The following is a 20,692-nucleotide window of genomic DNA, read 5'->3' as shown; positions in this document are numbered from 1 at the left end:
ATTAGTTGGTTGCTGTCTTTGAAGCTTTTGAAATGATTTTTTTTTTCCATTTCTATCAGCTAAAATAATAATTTTTTAAAAATTCTGTGAAACGGTAATATCAGATATTTAATTTTCAGAAATATCCAACTGCATCTTGTTGACTTGCAGGCCATATTCAAAAAATGGATAGGTTGTTTCTATTTGGTGGAGAAACTAGCAGTTCAGATGTGGAGCTTTTTTTATGGTATCTTCCTTATTTGTAAAGAAAATACGCAAGTTTTTCATCCTGGATACAATAGGACCAAACAGCCGAAGGCATTTTCTTGCTTTGATATCCAGTCTGCCTTTCCAGTTTGTGCTGTGGGAGTGCTGGCACTCTGCTTTCTCTCAGAGCCGCATGTGGGATGTTTTCCTCATCCAGAGGCTTTCTTCTTACTTTAATGTACATATAACTCAATTAAGAAATCCTCTTAAAGGTTCTGCATTTGGAGGCAGTCTCTAGGGAGGAACCATCTGACCATATAACTTTATGCCATTGAGACTTGTTGTTTGTTGCTTTGGCTGCAGTTTCTGTTGCCTCCATTTATTTTTTTTTCCACAAAGAGCCTCTAGAACACCTATATGTAGTCTGAAAGAAGGCTGGTTAGCATATCTATTATGTTGAATCCACATTTATTGATACATGGTTGACCTACCTCTAATCCCACCTAGCCTAATAATTTATTTTCTGATTTAATTGATGAGTAAAGAGATTTGCCTGACATCATACAGCTAGTGTGTGGTTTCACAATTGGATCTTGAAGATCTGAGCTGCTTTCAGATGGAGCATGCCTGCCCCTGGTCACTTTTTGTTTTTTCTTCTGCCAGCATTGTTATTCATTGACTGATTGAACAGTCAGCCATAGCACAGACCCTGTCACCATACAGTGCTAGTTTAGGCATGAGGAAGAAGGCAGAAATGTGCTGGGAAAACAGGTGAGAGGAAGCATCATCTACAGTCTCACATCAGATTGACATAATCATTATCATGTCCTCAGCAGCCACGGAGAAGGAAACAAAACATGTACTTCTTGTTTCTTGTGATCTAAAAAGTCTTCCTCTTATGGTTGTCAAAATGTTATGCTGAACCATTTTAAACTGAAAGGTTTATTTATAGATATTTTTGTTAATTGGTCAGCCATGAATAAGGCATAAATAAGGAAAAATAGCACTCTCTTGGGATTTTGGCGAGTTTCTGCAATGAACATTGGGAAAGGTGAGCTGCTGATATCAAGGAGTTGAAGGATTAAAAACACTGTACTGTATGTCAAGGTTACATATTAACAGAAGTCCCTAATTTTACCTTGCATTAGCACTACTAGAAAATGCACTGTCTCTTCATTGAAAAACATTAGCACTTCATCTTATAAAACCCAGAAAGCAAAGAGCTTATGTGTTATCTGTTTGGGACATCCTTTTAGTCTCTCTCTCCTTTTTTTTTTTTTTTTTTTTAATTCTAGGTTAGTCCTGGATATTGTGATGTTTTGTCTCAGTAATTTATACACACAGTTCTCCCAAGCCCTATTCCTTCATCCAGTACCATTCTCTTACTTATGCATTACTATTTTCCTTTACTTCATGCCACTAGTTACAACAGAAAACTTTGATAGTATGTTTTCTAGATCTTCTAGCTGATGCAACTTAATCTCTATTGCTGCTATAGTTCTAGTGTTTTTTTCTTTTATATATTTTCCTAATTATATTGATGTCATCTTTTCCTAGAAATCTTTTTCACAAGTCACTTTCGTTCTTGTTATTCACTTTATTGAGGATTTCATCTTCAAACCTTTAGAACACAGAAGGAATCAACAGATGAACAGTTGGTTTTAGAGTCAGAAACTCTAAAATGGATGTATTCTAGTTACTGACCATGGAATTTGAGGAGGTGGTGACTCCTAATGCTTTTGAAAACCTCTCCTGAGAGCAGTGACAGTAACAGAACTGGTAACACGTTGATTTTAATAGTATCTTCTGTTAATGGGACTATCCAAGTTAATAGGTTTTTTCAAGCTTAGTTACCTTGCTGGGTCCTTAAAATGCACTTTCATTAGATAAGTTCATTTCAATGTTTAAGTAAAAAAACCCAACTTTGTATCCCTTAAACAAAAATCCTTTCCACTCCTTCATTGCTACATATCAATTGATAATTTCTCTGCAAATGTTTTCCTTTGCAGCTTGTCTTGATTTTGTAAAATTTAAAACAATGCCTATTTCTAGCAATTATTTTTAATCAGAAGTGCCGTTTTCATTGAAAAAGGAATTCTTTATTGTGTTTTCTTTCATTCTTCATATACTGACAGGTGAATTTGCATGGTTCAGTGGACCACTGTCTTGATTCAGTAGGACTTTCTTATGTTAAAAAACATCAAGGCCAGGTGCTTTTTGTCCCAAGTCACACACAATGGTCCTAGGATATACATATGTTTCCTTGAACCTCCACAGTTCCAAACAAGTCAGGTGGCCAGGGCAGTGAAACTGTTGCCCTTGAGCCTACAAGAGTTGTACTGACTTACATAGTGTGATTCAAAAGGCATGCTATTTGTGCCTGGTGGTGTGACATTTGAGGATATCTGTGTATATGAGATCTTAAATAATCTCGGAGGACTCAACTCAGTCTTTGGTAGAAAATGCTTCATAAAAGTAGTTTAAGAAAATGGAATGATGCAGACAGGATTATTGCTACTAGAAGAAGCATGGCAAGAAGGGTACAGGCTTTTGATACAGTCATGGTTTAGCAAGACACTGAGCTACAGTATTTCAGAAATGAAAGTCACTACAGAAACCACTTAGTGGGCTTTTCTTTGTTTTTGTTCATGAGATGAGACTGCTGGTGCATCTTAAACAGTCTACATCTGTAAAAGCAGTGGGCTGAAAACCAGAGCTTTAACATCAATACTGCTATTCCCTGATGTCCTGTAATCCACTATGATACAATATGTCTGAGGATGTTGGTGTCCTAATTCTGTTAAAAAGAAACACAAACTATTGCTACCTGCAGAAAGTGCAGCCAACCATTGAAAACGCGGTCTGTTGTTCCCTTCCTCTTTCCGTTCTCTTTCTATTTGTGTTCTATTTAGATAAACTGTGGGTGCATACACTGATTTTGTGATATTGGTATGAACCTGGGACCAGAGTGGAAGCTGAAACCAAAAACATACAATGGTATATATTTATCAGGTCCTGTGGCTGAGAAGACCATATAACACACTCTTGTTCTACTACACAAGACAATGAAAATGAAAATTAGCATATAATGCTAGTTTAATAATACTAGTAATACTAGTAATACTAGTAATGGTAATGGTAATAGTAGTAGTAGTAATAATAGTAATAATAATAATAATACATCACATTCTCTGTCACTAGTAATTCAGTATTTTTCCTTGATATCTGTTTATCTCATTCCACTTTAGATCGAGTAGATGATTGCACATAACAGCAATAACATGCATGGTTCCAAATCATTTCACCTAACTTTTCCTCTCTTCATTAAAAAGGATAGTTAAAGTCAACATCCAAAAGCCAAAGAGAGTTCTCTGTCTTGCACTACAGGAAATAAGACCAAAAGAAAAATATTATTCAGCTATTAATTCGTGACATTTCACATACTTCTGTTTTCATTACTGTGTCTTTAAGCAACAGACTTTCAACAATGTGATAGCAAGTCAGAAACCAGTTGATAGCAAACTCTGGACATGCTTAACTGGGGGTTTCTAATAATGTTTTATCCTTTCTGACATTAGAGGTATGCACAGCAACACTCTAGCAAAATCTGACAGTAACAGCCTGTTTAAGTCAGAGGAAGTGGATTTCCTGCATGCTTTGAAGGTAGAACTTTTCCAAAACAGTTGCATCCATAAGGCATGATAGTGTACTACTATTCCTTTATATAGTATTTCCAAAACATTCCAAGTGTAGACACAGGTTTAGTATCTGCTTGTTTTTAGTTTATGGAATTTACTAAAACTTTCCAATACTCCTTGACAGGCAGTTAATGATTCAAGAAAATGCAAATATTTGCTGTTCTGTTTTTATTTCTAGGTTAACAGAATCAAAACTCCAAAGCAGATAGATGAGCTCATAGAAATAGAGAGTGATACAGGAACCTGGTACAGGAGGTGTATTGTTAGAATTCGCACAGAGCTATATGGTGTAAGTAACAACATATCTGTTCATTCTTTAATTACCTTTCTTATTTTTGATCAGCCTTCCAAAATAGGATGGGTTGATTGAGCTGGTGACAAATGCAATGCTACTTTTTCTGTACAATGAGGAGGCTGGGGACCCAGTTAGTGTTCTGGTTTCCTGACCCAGAAGAGGGGCAGGTGAATCAGAGAGGATGGTCCCAGCTTCTGAGGAGGAAAAAACTGCATTGGTTTTCACACAAATGCTGGCAAGTAGTTACCCAGCCACAATACAATATGCACTGGGAATGCAAATATATGCATTATATGCACATACCTATGGGAAGAGATGACACATGATGAGATGAAAAAATTATCTCTTGAGGCAGCCATATTACTTACAAATGGTAAAGTAATGAATGAAGGGTGTAAATGAGTAATAATAAAACCTTTATGAGGCTTTGTATCTGCATGTATTTTTAATAATGTAAAATGTTTTACAAGAGCATGACTTCAGACCTGTTTCAGAGAGTTCAATAGAAGCTCACTGGTCTGTGTTCCATGTCCTTTTCTTCTTTTTTGTAAAATCAAAATTATGCAGAACCATTTAAACTTGTAATAAAGATACAGAAAAGCCTCATTAATTAAAGAAAAAAAAAACACACAGACACTACAAATGTCAAAAAATAACTTTTGACAGCTGTTAGAAATCTGCCAGAAAGGAAGTGAGAAGAAAACTTCTCTGACAAGATCTCAGGTTTGTTTGAGATAGTGAAATGAACCTGCCTAGAGATTACGAAAATTTGTGCTGATCAGAGGAGAAGTGAATAAATGGACATGGTCTATGCTGGTGGATAAAGAATCTGAGCCATCAATGTGTGCTTACAGCCCAGAAGGCCATCCATATTCTAGGCTGCATAAAAAGAAGCATGGTGATTCTGCTCCTGTACTCAGCTCTTGTGGGATACAGGATCTTGTGAGACACCTGGAGCTCTGCATCTAGCTCTGGGGTCCCCAGTACAGGAAAGACATGGGCCTGTTAGAGTGGGTCCAGAGGAGGCCACAAGAATGATCAGAGGGCTAGAACACTTCTCCTATGAAGAAAGACTGAGAGAGCTGGGGTTGTTCAGGCTGGAGAAGAGAAGGCTCCAGAGACACCTTATTGCAGCCTTTCAATATATAAAGGAGAGGTAAAAGAAAGTTGGAGAGAATCTTTTTACCAAGGCCTGTAGTGAAAGAAGTGACAATGGTTTTAAACTGAAGGAGGATAGATTTAGATTGAACATTACGAAGAAATCTTTTATGATGAGGGTGGTGAGACACTGGATCAGGTTGCCCAGAGGCTATGAATGCCCTGTCCCTGGTAGTGTTTGAGGTCACATTGGATGAGCAACCTGGTCTAGTGTAAGATGTCCCTGCCCGTCACAAGAAGGTTGGATTAGGTGATTTTTAAAGATCTCTTCCAATCCAAACCATTCTGTGATTCTATGAAAAAAAGCTGGAAAAACACAGAAAGAGAACAAACTGGCTATAGCTGAAGATTAACATTCTTGTATGAGAAGTACAGGTATGACCTGTCAAAGAGCTGATCAGCTCTCCTGATATCCTAAAAAAGCAAGCAAATCAGAATCAAAAAGCTCTATAATTTAAGAAAATAGTTCAAATATGATTTAAAATAAATGTATTTCCTAATGATTTACAGATTTGGTTGACGTTTATGAGGTGCTTCAACTATCCAGTGAAGGATAATACAATCAAACTTACTGCTGTATGGTTCACCCTGTCTTTTGGGTAAGAGCGGTTGAGATGTTAAACCATTTTTGACAGACTTGACAGACAGATCATATGCATGCAAATCTCTGCCACTATGATTATCTTTTTTATTTGGAAACGTTTTATTCAGTATCTTTGCACAAAACATTGTATTTATCGGTTAGTTTGGTCTTGCTTGCAAGCCTGACTCATCAAGATTACAGAAAACTGTAATCTTCTAGGGGCGACATCTTTCAATATTTTCGTTTTATAGAGGATTTTATTATGATGGAGCAAGTGCTCCATCACAGAAGTGACCAAAAGAGCTGCTCATCCTCATCTAGCACAGATTTCCAAATAAGTGAGATTGGTGACTGAGATTTTTCTGTTTTCCACAGCTACTATGGTTTATCTGTCTGGTTTCCTGATGTCATTAAACACCTGCAATCAGATGACTATGCGTCACGAGTGAAACATTTCCGCAATGAGGAGGTTTCCCATTTTGTCTTCAACTTCACATTGGAAAATCAGATTCACAGCAATGGAGAATACATCAACGACAGGTTTAGAGACCTCCTAACATTCTGATTTTGCTGGAATAAACAAACACATAGTTTTAAAGCATGTTCTAATAATCTAATATTTTGTCCATTAGCTAGTAATATATGGTTTTGATACTTTTTAATGGAAATTTATTTCAGTTCTTTATTTCTTATGACTTGAGGAACATGGGGAGAAGTGAACCTGTACATGACCTAGTGTGTCTTGTGTGAAGATTTCCCATGCAACTCAGCTTCCTTGCCCCCCCGAAAAACAGATCAAAAAGCATAAGTTAATGCTACTTCCTTTCACAGTGTGATTCAAAGGTTTTCAGACTCAAGGCATGTGGCTTGTTGTAGGGAGGTGGGGAAGGACATACTTTCATCTCTGTTGTTGGTTCTTTTCTTATATCGATGAAAGATGCTTCGGTGAAAATGCTGTGCATTGAGAGGTTAGGATCTTAGCACAGGAAAATAAAAGCTAAATGTTGCCGTAAATCAACAAATAGTATGAACAGCTCAAAACCAGGAATCAACACATTGGCAATGCCTTTCATGTTTTTTAACTGAATCCAAACATATTAATGCTGTATCTGAACTTGACAGGTAACAAGATAACTTAGGGAGAAATTAAACAGAGCTGGTTTAGGTGTCTGGTTTCTTTTAAGAAATATGCAGAACAACCATGTTAATGGTCTTGTGGAGGTCATGGTGCTAAGTAACTATTATTTCCATAGGAAAATTTGTATCTAAGTGCATAAAATTAATTATTTTGGTAATATTGGGGTTTAAAATTATTTTCATAAGGGTTTTTTGTTATTTTAATAAAAGTTTTTACACAGTTAAGATTTATGCATTACAGACAAAAACAAGGAGTTATGTCATTTTTAAACTAGTCATAGCTTCCCAGTTCTGCTTCTTACCAGGAGGCAGATATTCTCCTAAGAACAAAGAACCATTTACTGCTAGTAACCAACAGAATTCTGTCAGCTGAAGTCTTCTCAATTTGACCTGAAAATTCTTGTAGAACTCTAAATCTAGCATTAATGTATTATACTCTAAACCACTAATTTACTCTTTGAAACGTGCAAATTAAATAGACTTGTGACAGATATTTGAGGTTCACAAAGCATTTTCCACGGAAGTATGACCTCAATTGATATTTTTCCTCCACAAACATTTCAGTACTCCACTCACACTTAAGCTCAGTGTTTTCTTCATGTTCTTTCTTAACTAGAAGATCCAGAAATACTTGACGTTTTATTTAATTACATTTCTGTTGGGTTTTAATTCAAATCATCGCAACACCAATTTTAATATAGTCAAAATATATTTCCTGTCCAAAGGTAAAAAGTGCACCAGAAGAATGTAGCACACATACTCTATAATTTCTGTTCCAACTAACTAATTTAATGGCTAAATTCTCTCTATTCTCTTCTGGAATTAAGCAACATTTTTAAATGGAAAGTGCTATATGAAAAATGTTAATGAGTTGACACAGAATTCCAGTCTTATTTTAATTGGAGTCTGTGGCAAATGAGAAATTATATAGTAACTAAAAACCAATGTGTTAAAACACCATTCTTCTGACCAATACACAAGGCAATTCATTAGGTAATAGGTCTTTTCCTGTGAATACAATTACCCTTCCCTTCCCTTCCCTTCCCTTCCCTTCCCTTCCCTTCCCTTCCCTTCCCTTCCCTTCCCTTCCCTTCCCTTCCCTTCCCTTCCCTTCCCTTCCCTTCCCTTCCCTTCCCTTCCCTTCCCTTCCCTTCCTGGAACAGGTTGCCCAAAGGGGTGGTAGATACCCCATCCCTGGAAACATTCAAGGCCAGGCTGGACGGGGCTCTGAGCTCGGAACTAGCTGAGGATGTCCCTGGTCATTGCAGGGGGATTGGACTAGGTGACCTTTGATAGTCCCTTCCAACTCAAACTGTTCTGTGATTTTATGTTCAGAAATAAGAAAAGCTACTGACAGTTTTTTTATGCCTGTTATGAAAACAGTAATTACAATTTCATTCAAAGACACAGGAGTAACAGACACATACTTACAGTTAGACATCTATATATCTAACTGCTAACATAATTCTTGTGTTCACACTAAACCATTTTGTGAAACCCTTTTTAAACACTTGGATTGGTATGTTTTGGATTTGAGCCTGACACAGAGCCCAGTGTGTTCATCTGGAGAAATAAAGGTTCTTTGAAAAATTCTTTCTTTCTAGCTTGTTGATACCAGCAGGTGATTGATTGTGCCAAGAGACTGAGTTTCTGGAGCCTGGCCTCCCAATTTCTGACTGTAATGTCAAATTGCAATAGTGATTTTGCAAGGCTTTTCTATGGATGTCATGACGTTGGTTTTAGTTGATGATCAAGAACAAGTAATAACTGAAATACTGTCAAAGAAATTATATTACTGGCTGTGGCAGGAAGTTATGTAGAGATATTTGTCTTATTAATGCTTTTTCTGAATGATAGTGTTCTAGAATCACCTAATTGTTAATTGTGACTGAAGAATGCCTTTAAGGAATCACTTTTTCTAGGGCTGAGATTTTTTAGACCTGTGATGCTACATCAGCTTCACCTGTTGCTCTTTCTAACCTATGAAGGCAGACTGACAAAAAATATTTGTATTGGGCAGGTTTATTATGATGAAGTTTAAATCAGTGACCTTTGAAGATTCCCTTTTTAAGAATTGTGTGTTTGAAGACATTACTTCACTGAACACATACTTCAGGAACTGTACTTTTGTGAATACCACCTTCTACAACACAGGTAATAAAAGTAAAAAAAACTCTGAACATCCATGGTTCAGCTGCATGTTCTCATCTTACACTTATAATTTCTGGATTTCTAATAAGGCATACAAGAATCTCTCTTATAGACCGTTAAAGTTATAAAGAACAACAGACCTCAGTGATGTTATAGCAGAAAAGTGAAAGGATCATACCCACACACACATGAGGCTGCAGGCCTAATATTGACTCAAATAGTCAACATGACTTTGATTTTAATAATCTCTAAAGAGATTCAGTCTGAAGAGGAGAAAGTATATTTACTGCTTTACTGTTAACTTTAACTAGTGCATTTTTATTTAGTCTAAATGAGACTAGTTAAATTCTTTGTTCATTGTACTTGCTGTGTCATGAGAATCTGAGTGTGGGATTCAAACTACCTAATTTGTAATCATTCCTTGTCCCCAAAGTATTCTAGCAAAAACAGGCATGCATATCTTTTTTTTTTCTTTTTTTTCTTTTTTTTTTTTTTTTTAGTTTAATAAAACATAACTGAAAGTAGAACATGGCCAACTAAGTTTGTTGGAAAGATGGGGTGCTTCTTATTGCTTTCCTCTAGCACCAGCAATCATAATATTAATAGTAAGAGAGTTAGGATTCAGAGGAAGCAATGCCTATCTTTCTTTGTCTGAAAGGAAGATATTCTTGATTCAGGGTTATAAGGCTGACAGGAACAGAAAGAAAGTGGAAGTATAACAAGAGATCTCTAAAATGGTATTCAAAGAAGAATGTCCTCAATGTTTGCATGTAGTAACTCATCCATGTTCAAGCTGAAGACCAAGATACCTTCTTGGAAATGAAAATTAGTTTAAACTGAATTCTGTAGGAGTATTTACCTTTGAAAGAAGTCAAACCAAAGTGGGTATGATCGACAGTCTCATCTGAAAGGATGTCTGGTGTGGAAATAGAAGGCCTCATACCAAGCAAGACCAAGTGATAGAAAATTGCAGATACCCAGTGCTTTTTATGCAAGACCAGCTAGTGCTGAAAAAACCTAACCAAATACAGTCCAATTAGAGCTGATATATATTTATATAATGTGCCTGATTGCAAGCCTTACTTTCTCTTTTCCATGAGCTTTGAAAATTTTTCTATTAAGATAAAAATGTATCAAAATAGCAATAACTAATCCCATTTTACGAAGCAGTGAAAGCCATGATTTGTCATTAAAGTTGCCTTAACTTGCAATGTTTTTAATCAAAAGCTGCACATGGAGATGGCTGTTAGCTGAAATGTTTCTTCTTCTTTCCACAGATCTCGAGCAATATAAATTTGTTGACAGTGAATTGATAAATTGCACGTTTTTCCATATCAGAACAGGATGTCAGATTTCTTTCGATGATGACTACAGTGCCTACTGGATCTACTTTGTTAATTTCCTTGGAACGCTTGCAGTCTTACCAGGGAATATTGTGTCTGCTCTCCTGATGGATAGAATTGGACGGTTAACGATGCTAGGTAGGGGCTTAGCTTTAAAATGCAGAAAAACATAAAAACCTAAAGCTTTCCCAATAAAGTAACGTGTTTTCTTTTTAAAGGATTTGGTTCAGAAAGGTGCAAAACATTCTTCTGCAGATACGTCATTTATGCAGTATCTGAAGTGCAGTTTTAAAAAGCCTCGGATTCAGAAATCCTAGGCAAAAATGATTCTGCTATGCCACATTATAAGTCATTGCTGTTTTACACTGATACTGCAAGACCAATACATATTTAGGCATTTGGGATGAGATTTTGGAGAGTGCTGACCATTGGCTTGTCTTTGCTCCAGCTGAAAAGAAAGTGAGATGTATAGAAATGACCCTCAAGTAGTGGAGCATCTCCTCAGAAGATTCAGCAGTCCTTTCCCTGTTATCTGTTTTGCAAAGTGACATAGTTGAAAACTATTTCCTCTGGATTATCTGCAATGACAAATCTGTTTTCAATTTGCTTAAATAACTATGTGGTAGTTCATTGTGGTCATTTTCTAGGAGAATATCTAAGAGAATATAAATGCAATTCCCACTCACTGTTTTTATTGCTACAATATATGAATAAGATTCATGCAATTGCAGAAGAGGATGAACAAGGAAGAATGTGGGTAGTTTTCCCCTAGCAGCTTGTTTTGGGAGTTCAGAGAGGGTTCCAGCATGATACTTCATGATATATCCCAGTATTTGAGGAGTTAGGTGTTTGTTACTGGGGGGGGGGGGGGGGGGGGGGGGGGCGTGGTTTGGTTCTTTTTGTTTGTGTACTTGTTTGTTTTTTTAATAAGCCACTTACAATTGTCTACCTGGCCAGTCTTACCAGCCAAGAAGGTCTCTCTAGTTTTTAATGCAAATATATGGGTCAGTTATTTATCTACACTGTATGAACAGAAAAAATCGACAAAGCAAAGAGCATTCTTTAAGTACAGCTCCAATTAGTGTTCATTTCAACTGTCTCATACCTAGGTGGTTCTATGGTTCTGTCTGGCATCAGCTGTTTTTTCCTGTGGTTTGGGACCAGTGAATCCATGATGATAGGTATGCTATGCCTCTACAATGGCCTCACCATCTCAGCGTGGAACTCTCTAGATGTCATTACTGTGGAGCTGTATCCTACAGACAGAAGGTACGTGCAGATACACGTCCCCTAGCCTCACTGACACTATATGTACCAGCAGAAATGGTAAACAGAAATGATTCAGTATGAGCTTTACAGTAGTAGCGATATTTTGAGCGGGCTCAACAAATATTTTTTTATGAATGGTAAAGGGAAAAAAGATACTTTTTGAGCTATTTGGTATGTATTTTGCATCAATTATCACTTAATCAGGAACATATAACTTATGTATTTTCATATGAAAAAGAATGTCTAACTCCTAATCTCATTGAAAACACAGCTAATGACTAGTAATTCTGAAAACAGTAATGGAATATTTCTGGGTTTCCCCTAGTGCAACTGGCTATGAAGGCAGTAGTTGGTTCAAAATAGCAATATAACTGCATTTGTCTATTTGCTGTGAAATGGTGGGGATGATAATAAAAATCACTGTCTGGATCTGAACAGCATTTTCTGAAGTAGACTGTGAACTTGAACCATGCTGAGCTGTTAGTCAGTCTGCTAAAAACACATGTGCAGGGTCACCAGGACTGTACATACTCAGAACGGATTCAAAAATGTCTCAGGCACTGCTCCTGACTCTTCAGGGCTCTCACAGAAAAGATCAGGACAATTTTCATCTTGCAAGCATTGCTGCTAGACAACTATGTGGGGGTTTTTTGTGGGGTTTTTTTTTGAGATACAGGATACTTTTTAATATTGATCTTATGTCACTTAATGAACTGAAGGAAGAACACTCAAGTCATACTCTGTTGTATGTTGAGTGTAAAAATGTGAAAGCCATATTTTCTTCAATAGACTAGGATATTTCTTGTCCCTCCTTCCCTTAAATAAATTTGATCTAAAATTACCCAGATTCCAATGTGTCCTTTATCCTGTCACAGCGCTATTCATTATGTCATTCACTAGAATTTTCAAATATGGTGAAAAGGATTTCTAGTTTATAAATGCATGATGCCTTGTTGTCAAGTGTAAGTTTTCAGACAGAGGTGAACTGACTTCATTATTGTTCATCAGGAGAGGAAGACTCTAGACTGGCTTCTCTGTTTTCTTTACACTGGCATTTAAAAAAAACGTATTCTTACTCACACGAGAAATTGATGTCCGTTCTTGTGGTTGTGTCCAATAACCTCACCACGGAGTTATGAATCCAAAGCAGTAAGCTTTAGTATTAAGTACTACTGTTTTTATTACACCTCAGGAAATTGCTGTTTGGGCAAGAATGATTCCATCAGCAAAACTCTATTATATGATTCTAATAAATATTCTCTGGAAATGGCTGTCTTTTGGTATTCCTGAATGTAGCAGCCACAAATATTTTCTTAAAATTAAGTAAAGAAAAACAATAGAAAAAGCCATGGAGGTTAATGGAAGCAAAAATAGTTTCTGCTAGTTTTGGGGTTGTAGTAAATTCTTCCCAGTTTTTCTTTTCTAAAAAGCTTATATGTGCAATAATAGTTATCTCAATTCCACCTCAGAAATTTACTTGCAGCTGAGTTGTTGGAGTGTTTTGCAAAAACTCAGATAGAAAACTTGTCACTTTATACTATCAGTATAAAAAGTCTGATAGGCTAAATATGTCTGTGTCAGGAAAGACATTGCTGAAATATACTGTAGATGAGATTTTTTTTTTCCAAAGTTGATGGAAACATCACTGCCTGTTTTTTCAGAGCTGGGTTATAATGAAATGGACTACGCTAGAAGTCACTTCCTAGACATTTGTTTTTTAGACTGGGACATGGCTTCTTCATGTTTCATAGAACTATTTGAAAATTAATACCTGCAGAGACTCAATTTGTATCCCACACTTTTTTATCTGATTTTTTTTTTTTTTAGTCTAGAGCAGTTACAATTTAGCACCTACAGCTGACCATGTGTGACTGTCCTGTCTTTCCTCCTAAGACTCCTCTGATCTCCATGGCCTGTCATGACTTGCCACAGTTTACCAGGAATTTCCAGGTTCTGCAGGAGACTGTAGGGCTGAACAGCCTTTCCAGGCATATATGGTACAGGAAGCTGCCTGATCTGTTTTTGCATACAAGGTCCTTCAAACTTAAGATGATCTCTTCTTTCATTTTAAAGCTGCATTCAGAGTGAATCTGGTCCTGAAAACAGCTCCCAGTTTTTCCTCGAAAGGCAATCTAGGCACAACTTTCCCCTCTTTGTCACTATTTTACCATTCCAATATGCACCTTTTTCTTATTCCCAACCAGGTAAGTGACCACAAACCAGCAACAAAGTGCAGCTGGAGGTTGGGCTGGAAGAAAAATGTATGGAAAGAGGCCAGTTAATGCTACCACACACAAGAGACCAGGCTGCACAGCCCCTCCTTTTCCTCCTGCGTGATTCCTCTTGGAGACCAGCCAGTTGCCAAGCCGCTGGGGCTGTGCCAGTGTCATGCAGAGTAATACGAAAGGTGTTTCATAAATCGTACTGCAGGTTATTTAGGGATCATACTGGCTTTTTGCCAGGTAGGGGTGTTGTAAGCAATTTGGAAATGTGCAGCATATATGATATACAAGACACATTTCAGTTTTATCTTCATCAGCTGCCCACAGGGCAGAGTTAAATTTGCTTCAGAATCTTAACAGATTTGGATTCTGCATGTAATCGCATTCATCTACCTATTTACATTTTAATTTACTAATTCCTGGGTTTGAAGTAATTCAGCAGTTTGTCCTAAATTCTTGATGAGTATTTTCAAATTATGTGCCATTATAGCATAGCTTTTGCCTGCATATTCTTAATACTTAATACAATCTCAGCTGATTTGTACAGCTGCTAAGATAAGAGATGTGAGGGACCATATAGATGTCAGGGACCATATAGATTTCAAAAGGTTCACAAAGTTGTGTTAAAAGGTGAAGCTATGCTACCAGTCCTAGCCATAGGTAGGTTTCTGTCTTCCAGATGACACATACAGTGGTGAGGAATAATTGTTTAATTAATTGGGTTTTTTTCGCTTTCAAATACACAGATTTTAAAGGACACTCACGATGGCTAGCTATCAATTAGCTAGTTTCCAATAAACGACTAAATTAAACCAGCTCCATAATGTAAAGAACTTGTATTAACTCATGATTTGTCTTGTCCGTTCTCTTGTCTCTTGTCTTATCTTCCTGATGGCTTGTGGTATCCTGAACTGCTCAGCAGTCAGCAGGTCCTGACAAGTCTTTGAGTGGTCTTGAGAGCCAAACCAAACTATTCCATAGCTGTGGAAGCTCTGCTCTGAAGGAGAGAATGGTTTTGGGTGCTTCTAGTTTGCTTTTTTCCTCTTTTAGAAACTTTGCATATTTTCCAAACACTGCTTTGAAAGGAGGTGATGTAGAAATTAAGGCAAGCATATTTTAGAAGAGGTCATGGGCTGAAAGTACGACTTCCACTGCAGTAAAATGTCCTCAGCACTTCACCAACACAAACCTGAAGGTGCTAAATTGAGCACCCAGAAAATATCAAATGTATATTTAATGACTGCTTAATTCACTTTAAGTGACTTGCTAGCACCATATAGGAGTTCTGTGGCAGGGTCAGGGCTTATATCCTTTCTCTGGATAGCACTTAAGTACCTTAACCACAAGACTCTGCTTTTTCATCTTACAGTCACTTACCTTATTCCCATTGCACCTTCCAACTTTGACAGCAGATGAGGGAAACCAAGTTTTCTTCACTACGTTTATGTTTTACCCCTCAAGCTCTTTTTGTTCTGTTCATCAGCAGAGTGAAATGGAAAAAAATATTGTGTTATGAGGTAATTATGGCTTGTACTGTAATGTGTGTACCCAAGGGGCTTGCAATAACATTGCACAGTTTCCTAGCTCTGCCTGTAGTGTAAATATGAATAGAAGAAAGCTAAAATTCTCTGAAGAAGTAACAGGAGATTTTAATGACTTTGAAATGCAATCGTTACTTTCATATAAATGATAAATATCCTCTTATGAACTAACTTGGGAAGTGCCAACTTTATAAGCCAAGATTCTTGTCAAGGAGTGGATACAACACATAAGCCAAAACTAAACAGAAAATGGAATAAAAATAGTTCATCTCATGCACAGTAAATCAAGGTCAGATTGCATCAGATAACCAACAATTCATCAGGTTTACTACAGCTGCCAGACATCTGGGTTTGAATCTTGGCCAGGAATATTTAGAATTCAAGGTGTGCTGTAGAAGTGAAGTCATCCTGTTTTGCCTATTTTTAATATCTCAGCAATAAGTTCATAAGGGTTTGGTCATAATTAAGAAATAAGTAACTTATCTTCAGTTCATTATATTTATATCTTTCTGTTCTTCTTGAGCCTTGCAAATCTATCCTCAGAGTAACAAAAACATCATTCACACAATATCTTAAGTCTGACTTTTTATTGTTGTGGCTGTCAGAGGAAGAGTTTTCTGTTTTTTTGAGTCATAACAGCAGCCATCAACTTAGACTTCCTGACACCTATTTTCTACTGCCACCCTGTGGATGTTGTTCAAAAGCATTTTGCTGAAATTCCATGTTTATGTTTTTAAGGCATGACACACCGAACCTATGCAATGCCTTAGGCATCCAAGGCAGGAAGGCAGATTCCACAGCTTTACTTGCACACTAAGTGATGTAATTGGCCAGGCTGTTACATGCATCTGTGTACTTATTTTTAAAAAGATCTTAAAAGGTCTGGTTTCTGCAGTACATACAGAAACTCTGTTTCTGCCTTTGCCTATCATCAACACCCAGAGAAGTTATATTCAGAGGTTTTTGTAAAGTGTTGGACAGGTTTAGCACTAACTCTAGCAAGAAGGTTGTCAAATATCAGTGCTACACATCCAGCAGCACTCCAGTGCACGACAATGAAGTTTTCAGGTGTTCTGACTGTCAGAAATTGAGATGTGGGCCTGAAGTAGTTTATATAGGAATATAAGCACCTGGTGCAAGAGGGACCATATGTGGCAACCAGGAAACAAGCTCCTTTAATCTAAAGACTTGGATAATCCCTCTATTTTTAACTCTTTGGACTCTTGCCATTTTTTATGTGGGGCTTGGATGAAAGGGATCTAACTGTTTTTCTTTGTCACAGCTTTCCTAGCAACAGAAGAAAAGTACTTAGGGGAAAATTCCTTTTCCCTAACATCCAGCTTTCTCTCAGATCTGATAACTTTATAGGACTTCTGCATTTTTCTCCTATCAATACTAAAATCTGTAACTTTTTTTTTTCTTTTTTTTTTTTTTAAGGCAATCCCAAATTGATTCACCAGCATTATCCTACTGATGTGCCTTAAGGATTTATTGATGTTCTCTAGCTGGACAAGGGATTCTTGCTACCAGATTCCCTTGACCAGTAATAAGAATTGCTCACGAAGTCAGAAAGACATTTTTGTTCTAGTGCTTCACCCAGTAACTGATGAACATAATGGAAATTGGTGTATATATTAATGGCCTTATGCCTTTGGGTTTTTTCACTTCATTAATGATGCTGAGAAGGAACATCAAATATCTTTGATCATTTGCAGACTTTCCGTACACTCTAGCACTTTCCTGAAACACTGTAGCAAAGACTGCAAGAGAAAACTATGCTCATACATGTGTGTGAATCGCAGTATGTTATTACCTGCTATTTTTTCTCCCCTGGATTCAGTGGAATTAATTACAAAGATATGAATTAATACAGATCTTAGCTTATTTAAAAGAACAAGTCTGAATTTGCTATCCCTACAGCTCAACAATTTGGTCAATGACTTCATTCTGACTATTAGCACACAATGAATTCACATTCAAACGAAGTATTAAAATTGAAGGATATGAAGGCAGAAAGTTGAACAGTGACAATGCTTTTTAGGTACAGGTTGTAACAGCTTAAGCCTATAAAAATCTTAGTGGTCCTGCCGAGGATGTGCATATTTTAGGCAAAAGGACGTGCCTGAAAACTGCTTAAGAATCAAGAGATTGAACTTCTGCTGTGTTGTTCATTTTATATCATCAGGACAGCTAAAGGCTGTAAAAATGGGCTTACTTTGTTTTACTCTTCTTTGTTGATAATTTGATAACATTAATGGGATCAGTGTAATAATGACCCCTTTCAATTGGGAAAATTGAATAAGTCCATTTTATAAAGGAGAAACAGTGTTTCAGTACCAAAGAAATACCTAATTTTGCTCAGATATAAGATATATTGTATTACAAAATTACTTTAAACCTTAGTAGAACAGTATTGGATACATAATCTATAACAGAACTAGATCACAGTGGCAGCCCTGAAGGTGCTATCTGTAGACCCCAGCACATGAAAACAAATGGTCCAAATTGCTCAGAAAATTATGTTCAGACCCCTGTTATATCTAGTTAATATAAGCAAATAACATCTGTGAAACAGCTTAACTTTATAAGGCATTATAAAACACTGAATATCAGTAAAGCATCCCCATATGTTTTGTGCTATTGCCTTTCCAAAGATTTCCTGGCTGTATCTATCTGAATTTACTTTAGCTAGATCTATGTATTCTTTAGGGAATTCTGATATCTCTCTGAATATATTGAGGCTGTTGATGACTAAGTATCTGTTTTCCCTATGTGAATGCTCATTTTTCATGTTCCCGTTATTTGGAGGCAAGTTTGGTTTTACATCAGTACTGGCAGTCAAAGATACTGTGTTTACCTATGCAGACACTGATCACAACCAGTCACCACCATAACTTTATAAATACTTTCTGTGCATAAACGAGGCCAAAATTACAACAGTTCTGCGACTTTTCTTCTCCTTCTTCCCCTGACTCATTCAAAATACCTGCAGCCTGTTATTATCCTGTCACATAAACTCTGTTTTCCAGATTGGCTGTGTTGTCTTTAACATGTTCCTACCAGTTTATGAAAAAGTCTGTTTTACCACAGTCTTTCCTCTTCATGGTCCTCCACCCTATCTGCACTTTTGTTCACCCCAGAAGATGTGGGAGTCTGGAGCTCCTTCCCTCTCGGGAGATTCTCGCTGTTCCAGTCAGCTTCCTCCAGATATATTCTTATGCTCTACTCTATCTGCCCTTGTGTTACAGACGTTTCTATGGTAGAAATTTTATTTTCTTCTCATAACCTTTGAAAAATTACTCCAGTAGGGTGGCTCTTTGCTTCTTCCTTCAGTGTATCCCCCCAGTCTTCCTTTGGACTGTTTCCTCCAAAAGTCTTCCTTAAAATGGGCGAATTTTAACTTTCTCATTCCTCCTCTGAGGAGGGCATTTTCAAGGAGCTGCTGCAAATGTTTCTCTGTCAGAAAGCTTCACAAGCAACACTTCTGAAGTTTCCACATCTGCTCTCAGCATTGTGCTCTCAGGCAGCCCTCACTGTTGGACAGCAGAGCATGTCATTTTGGAGATGGTTATCTCCAGGACGTTTAGCTTTTCTTGGCACAAAGTATTATGTAAAAGTACTGCAGATTTTATGAAATTAAAATAAAACAAAACAACGAAATGACCAAACAAAATGTAAGGGCTTGGAACATTCAGGATGTGCACCTGTGTCTCTTCTGCTTATTTTTTCAGTAGTAGTTTCTGTTCTGCCATCAGAATGTCCTGTATCTTCTTCCTTAGATATCGCTGATACTTATTGTCATGCGATACCTGGATGGTTGCCATGTTTTGCACAGGGAGGAATTATTATAACTTCCGGCAAAATAATAATTACTTTGTTAAATCTCGGCTATTCTAAAAAGACAGAAACATTGCTGTCAACTGTGAGAGACATATAGCCAAACTAATAATAACTGTATTATGATTATAATCACGCAGCAAAAGAATTTAACTTGTGTCTCATCATGGAGTCAGAAAAGGCGTGTAGTACACAGAGACCGCACTGGAACGAAGTGTCAACTGTTCTGATCTTACTTTCATAATATTTTAGTCAAAGAGGTTGGAGTTTGGTCTGCAACCACGGAGTATTTAACATTAACAGAAAAAAAAAAAAAAAAACAACTTTTGGAGGTATATAAACTAGCCTGTCTTAATTAACTTAACTAATTAACATAATTAACTAACCTGTCTTAATTCTGTTCCGCAAACATCCTTTTAACTAATTAAAGGATTTGACTGTCAAAGTACCATTACTTAAAATTAGCACATATCTGAATCTTGTTCAGGTTCTGGAGTTTACTCTGCAGGTCAACTAGAGTTCTGCTTCTTAGAGCAAACTAGAATGATTTAGAAATACGTGAGAAGGATCTGGACCTGCCTTCATCATTCCTTTGCTGCAGGTCCTCATATATAACAGGACTGGCATAATTCTGAAGCACACCATGTCAGATAGGGCATGAACAAGGATGAAACTCCCGGTATCCTGGTCAACTACACTAGACAGAAGTTTTTACCTCTCACCCCGTATAAGCCTTGGATGTAGGACACCAAAGAGCCTGATTGCTCAACACTGCTGAGATCTAGAGGCCAGGTTTGCAGAACAGCAAAAGAGATGAGCTAGTGACACTCTGGGCTGTGGCCATTTCCATCAGTTGCTTCTCCTTTGATACCATAGTTTGCCATCAGCAAAATAAGAAAATTGTTCTATGAAGAACATCAGGAGTTTATATCCGTGCTCTCAGCTGGGATCAATTCTGCTTACTTCAAGTTGATTCTCTGGGTTGCTCATTAGGAGCTCCAGTAGAAATTTTTCATCCTTCCCAGGAATTCAGGCTACATCTGAGTACAGGGCTTCTCCCTTTCCTTCCCATTTACTTCAATACAACAACTAGGGCTCTTCTCAGTCACTCAGGCCATTAACATTTTTGTTAATCCATGCTGTTTAGACCGGGGGCTTTTTCCTTCTCATGGAAGTATTTCACATTAACAATAAACATTTTGTTCTGAAAGAAAGTTTCTAACCTCCTGATTCTTCTTATTTTATCCCAGTGACCTCGACATAGTCCTTCCC

General features: G+C 37.2%; 1 protein-coding gene across 1 annotated transcript in view; it reads left to right on the top strand.

The window, feature by feature from the left end:
* SV2C (synaptic vesicle glycoprotein 2C) overlaps positions 1-20,692 on the top strand; it is a gene marked incomplete at both ends in the record, with an annotated part of 79,751 nt that overhangs the window by 57,389 nt on the left and 1,670 nt on the right. Inside the window, 6 exons of the mRNA XM_082074722.1 lie at positions 4,063-4,173; positions 5,848-5,936; positions 6,296-6,460; positions 9,078-9,211; positions 10,486-10,689; positions 11,661-11,820. Coding sequence (XP_081930848.1) covers positions 4,063-4,173; positions 5,848-5,936; positions 6,296-6,460; positions 9,078-9,211; positions 10,486-10,689; positions 11,661-11,820 — 863 coding nt within the window. The remainder of the gene's footprint in view (positions 1-4,062; positions 4,174-5,847; positions 5,937-6,295; positions 6,461-9,077; positions 9,212-10,485; positions 10,690-11,660; positions 11,821-20,692) is intronic.

Source organism: Streptopelia decaocto, assembly GCF_964273445.1.
Source record: "Streptopelia decaocto genome assembly, chromosome: Z".
NCBI classification, from domain to species: domain Eukaryota; kingdom Metazoa; phylum Chordata; class Aves; order Columbiformes; family Columbidae; genus Streptopelia; species Streptopelia decaocto.
This window is presented reverse-complemented; position numbering and strand designations above follow the sequence as displayed.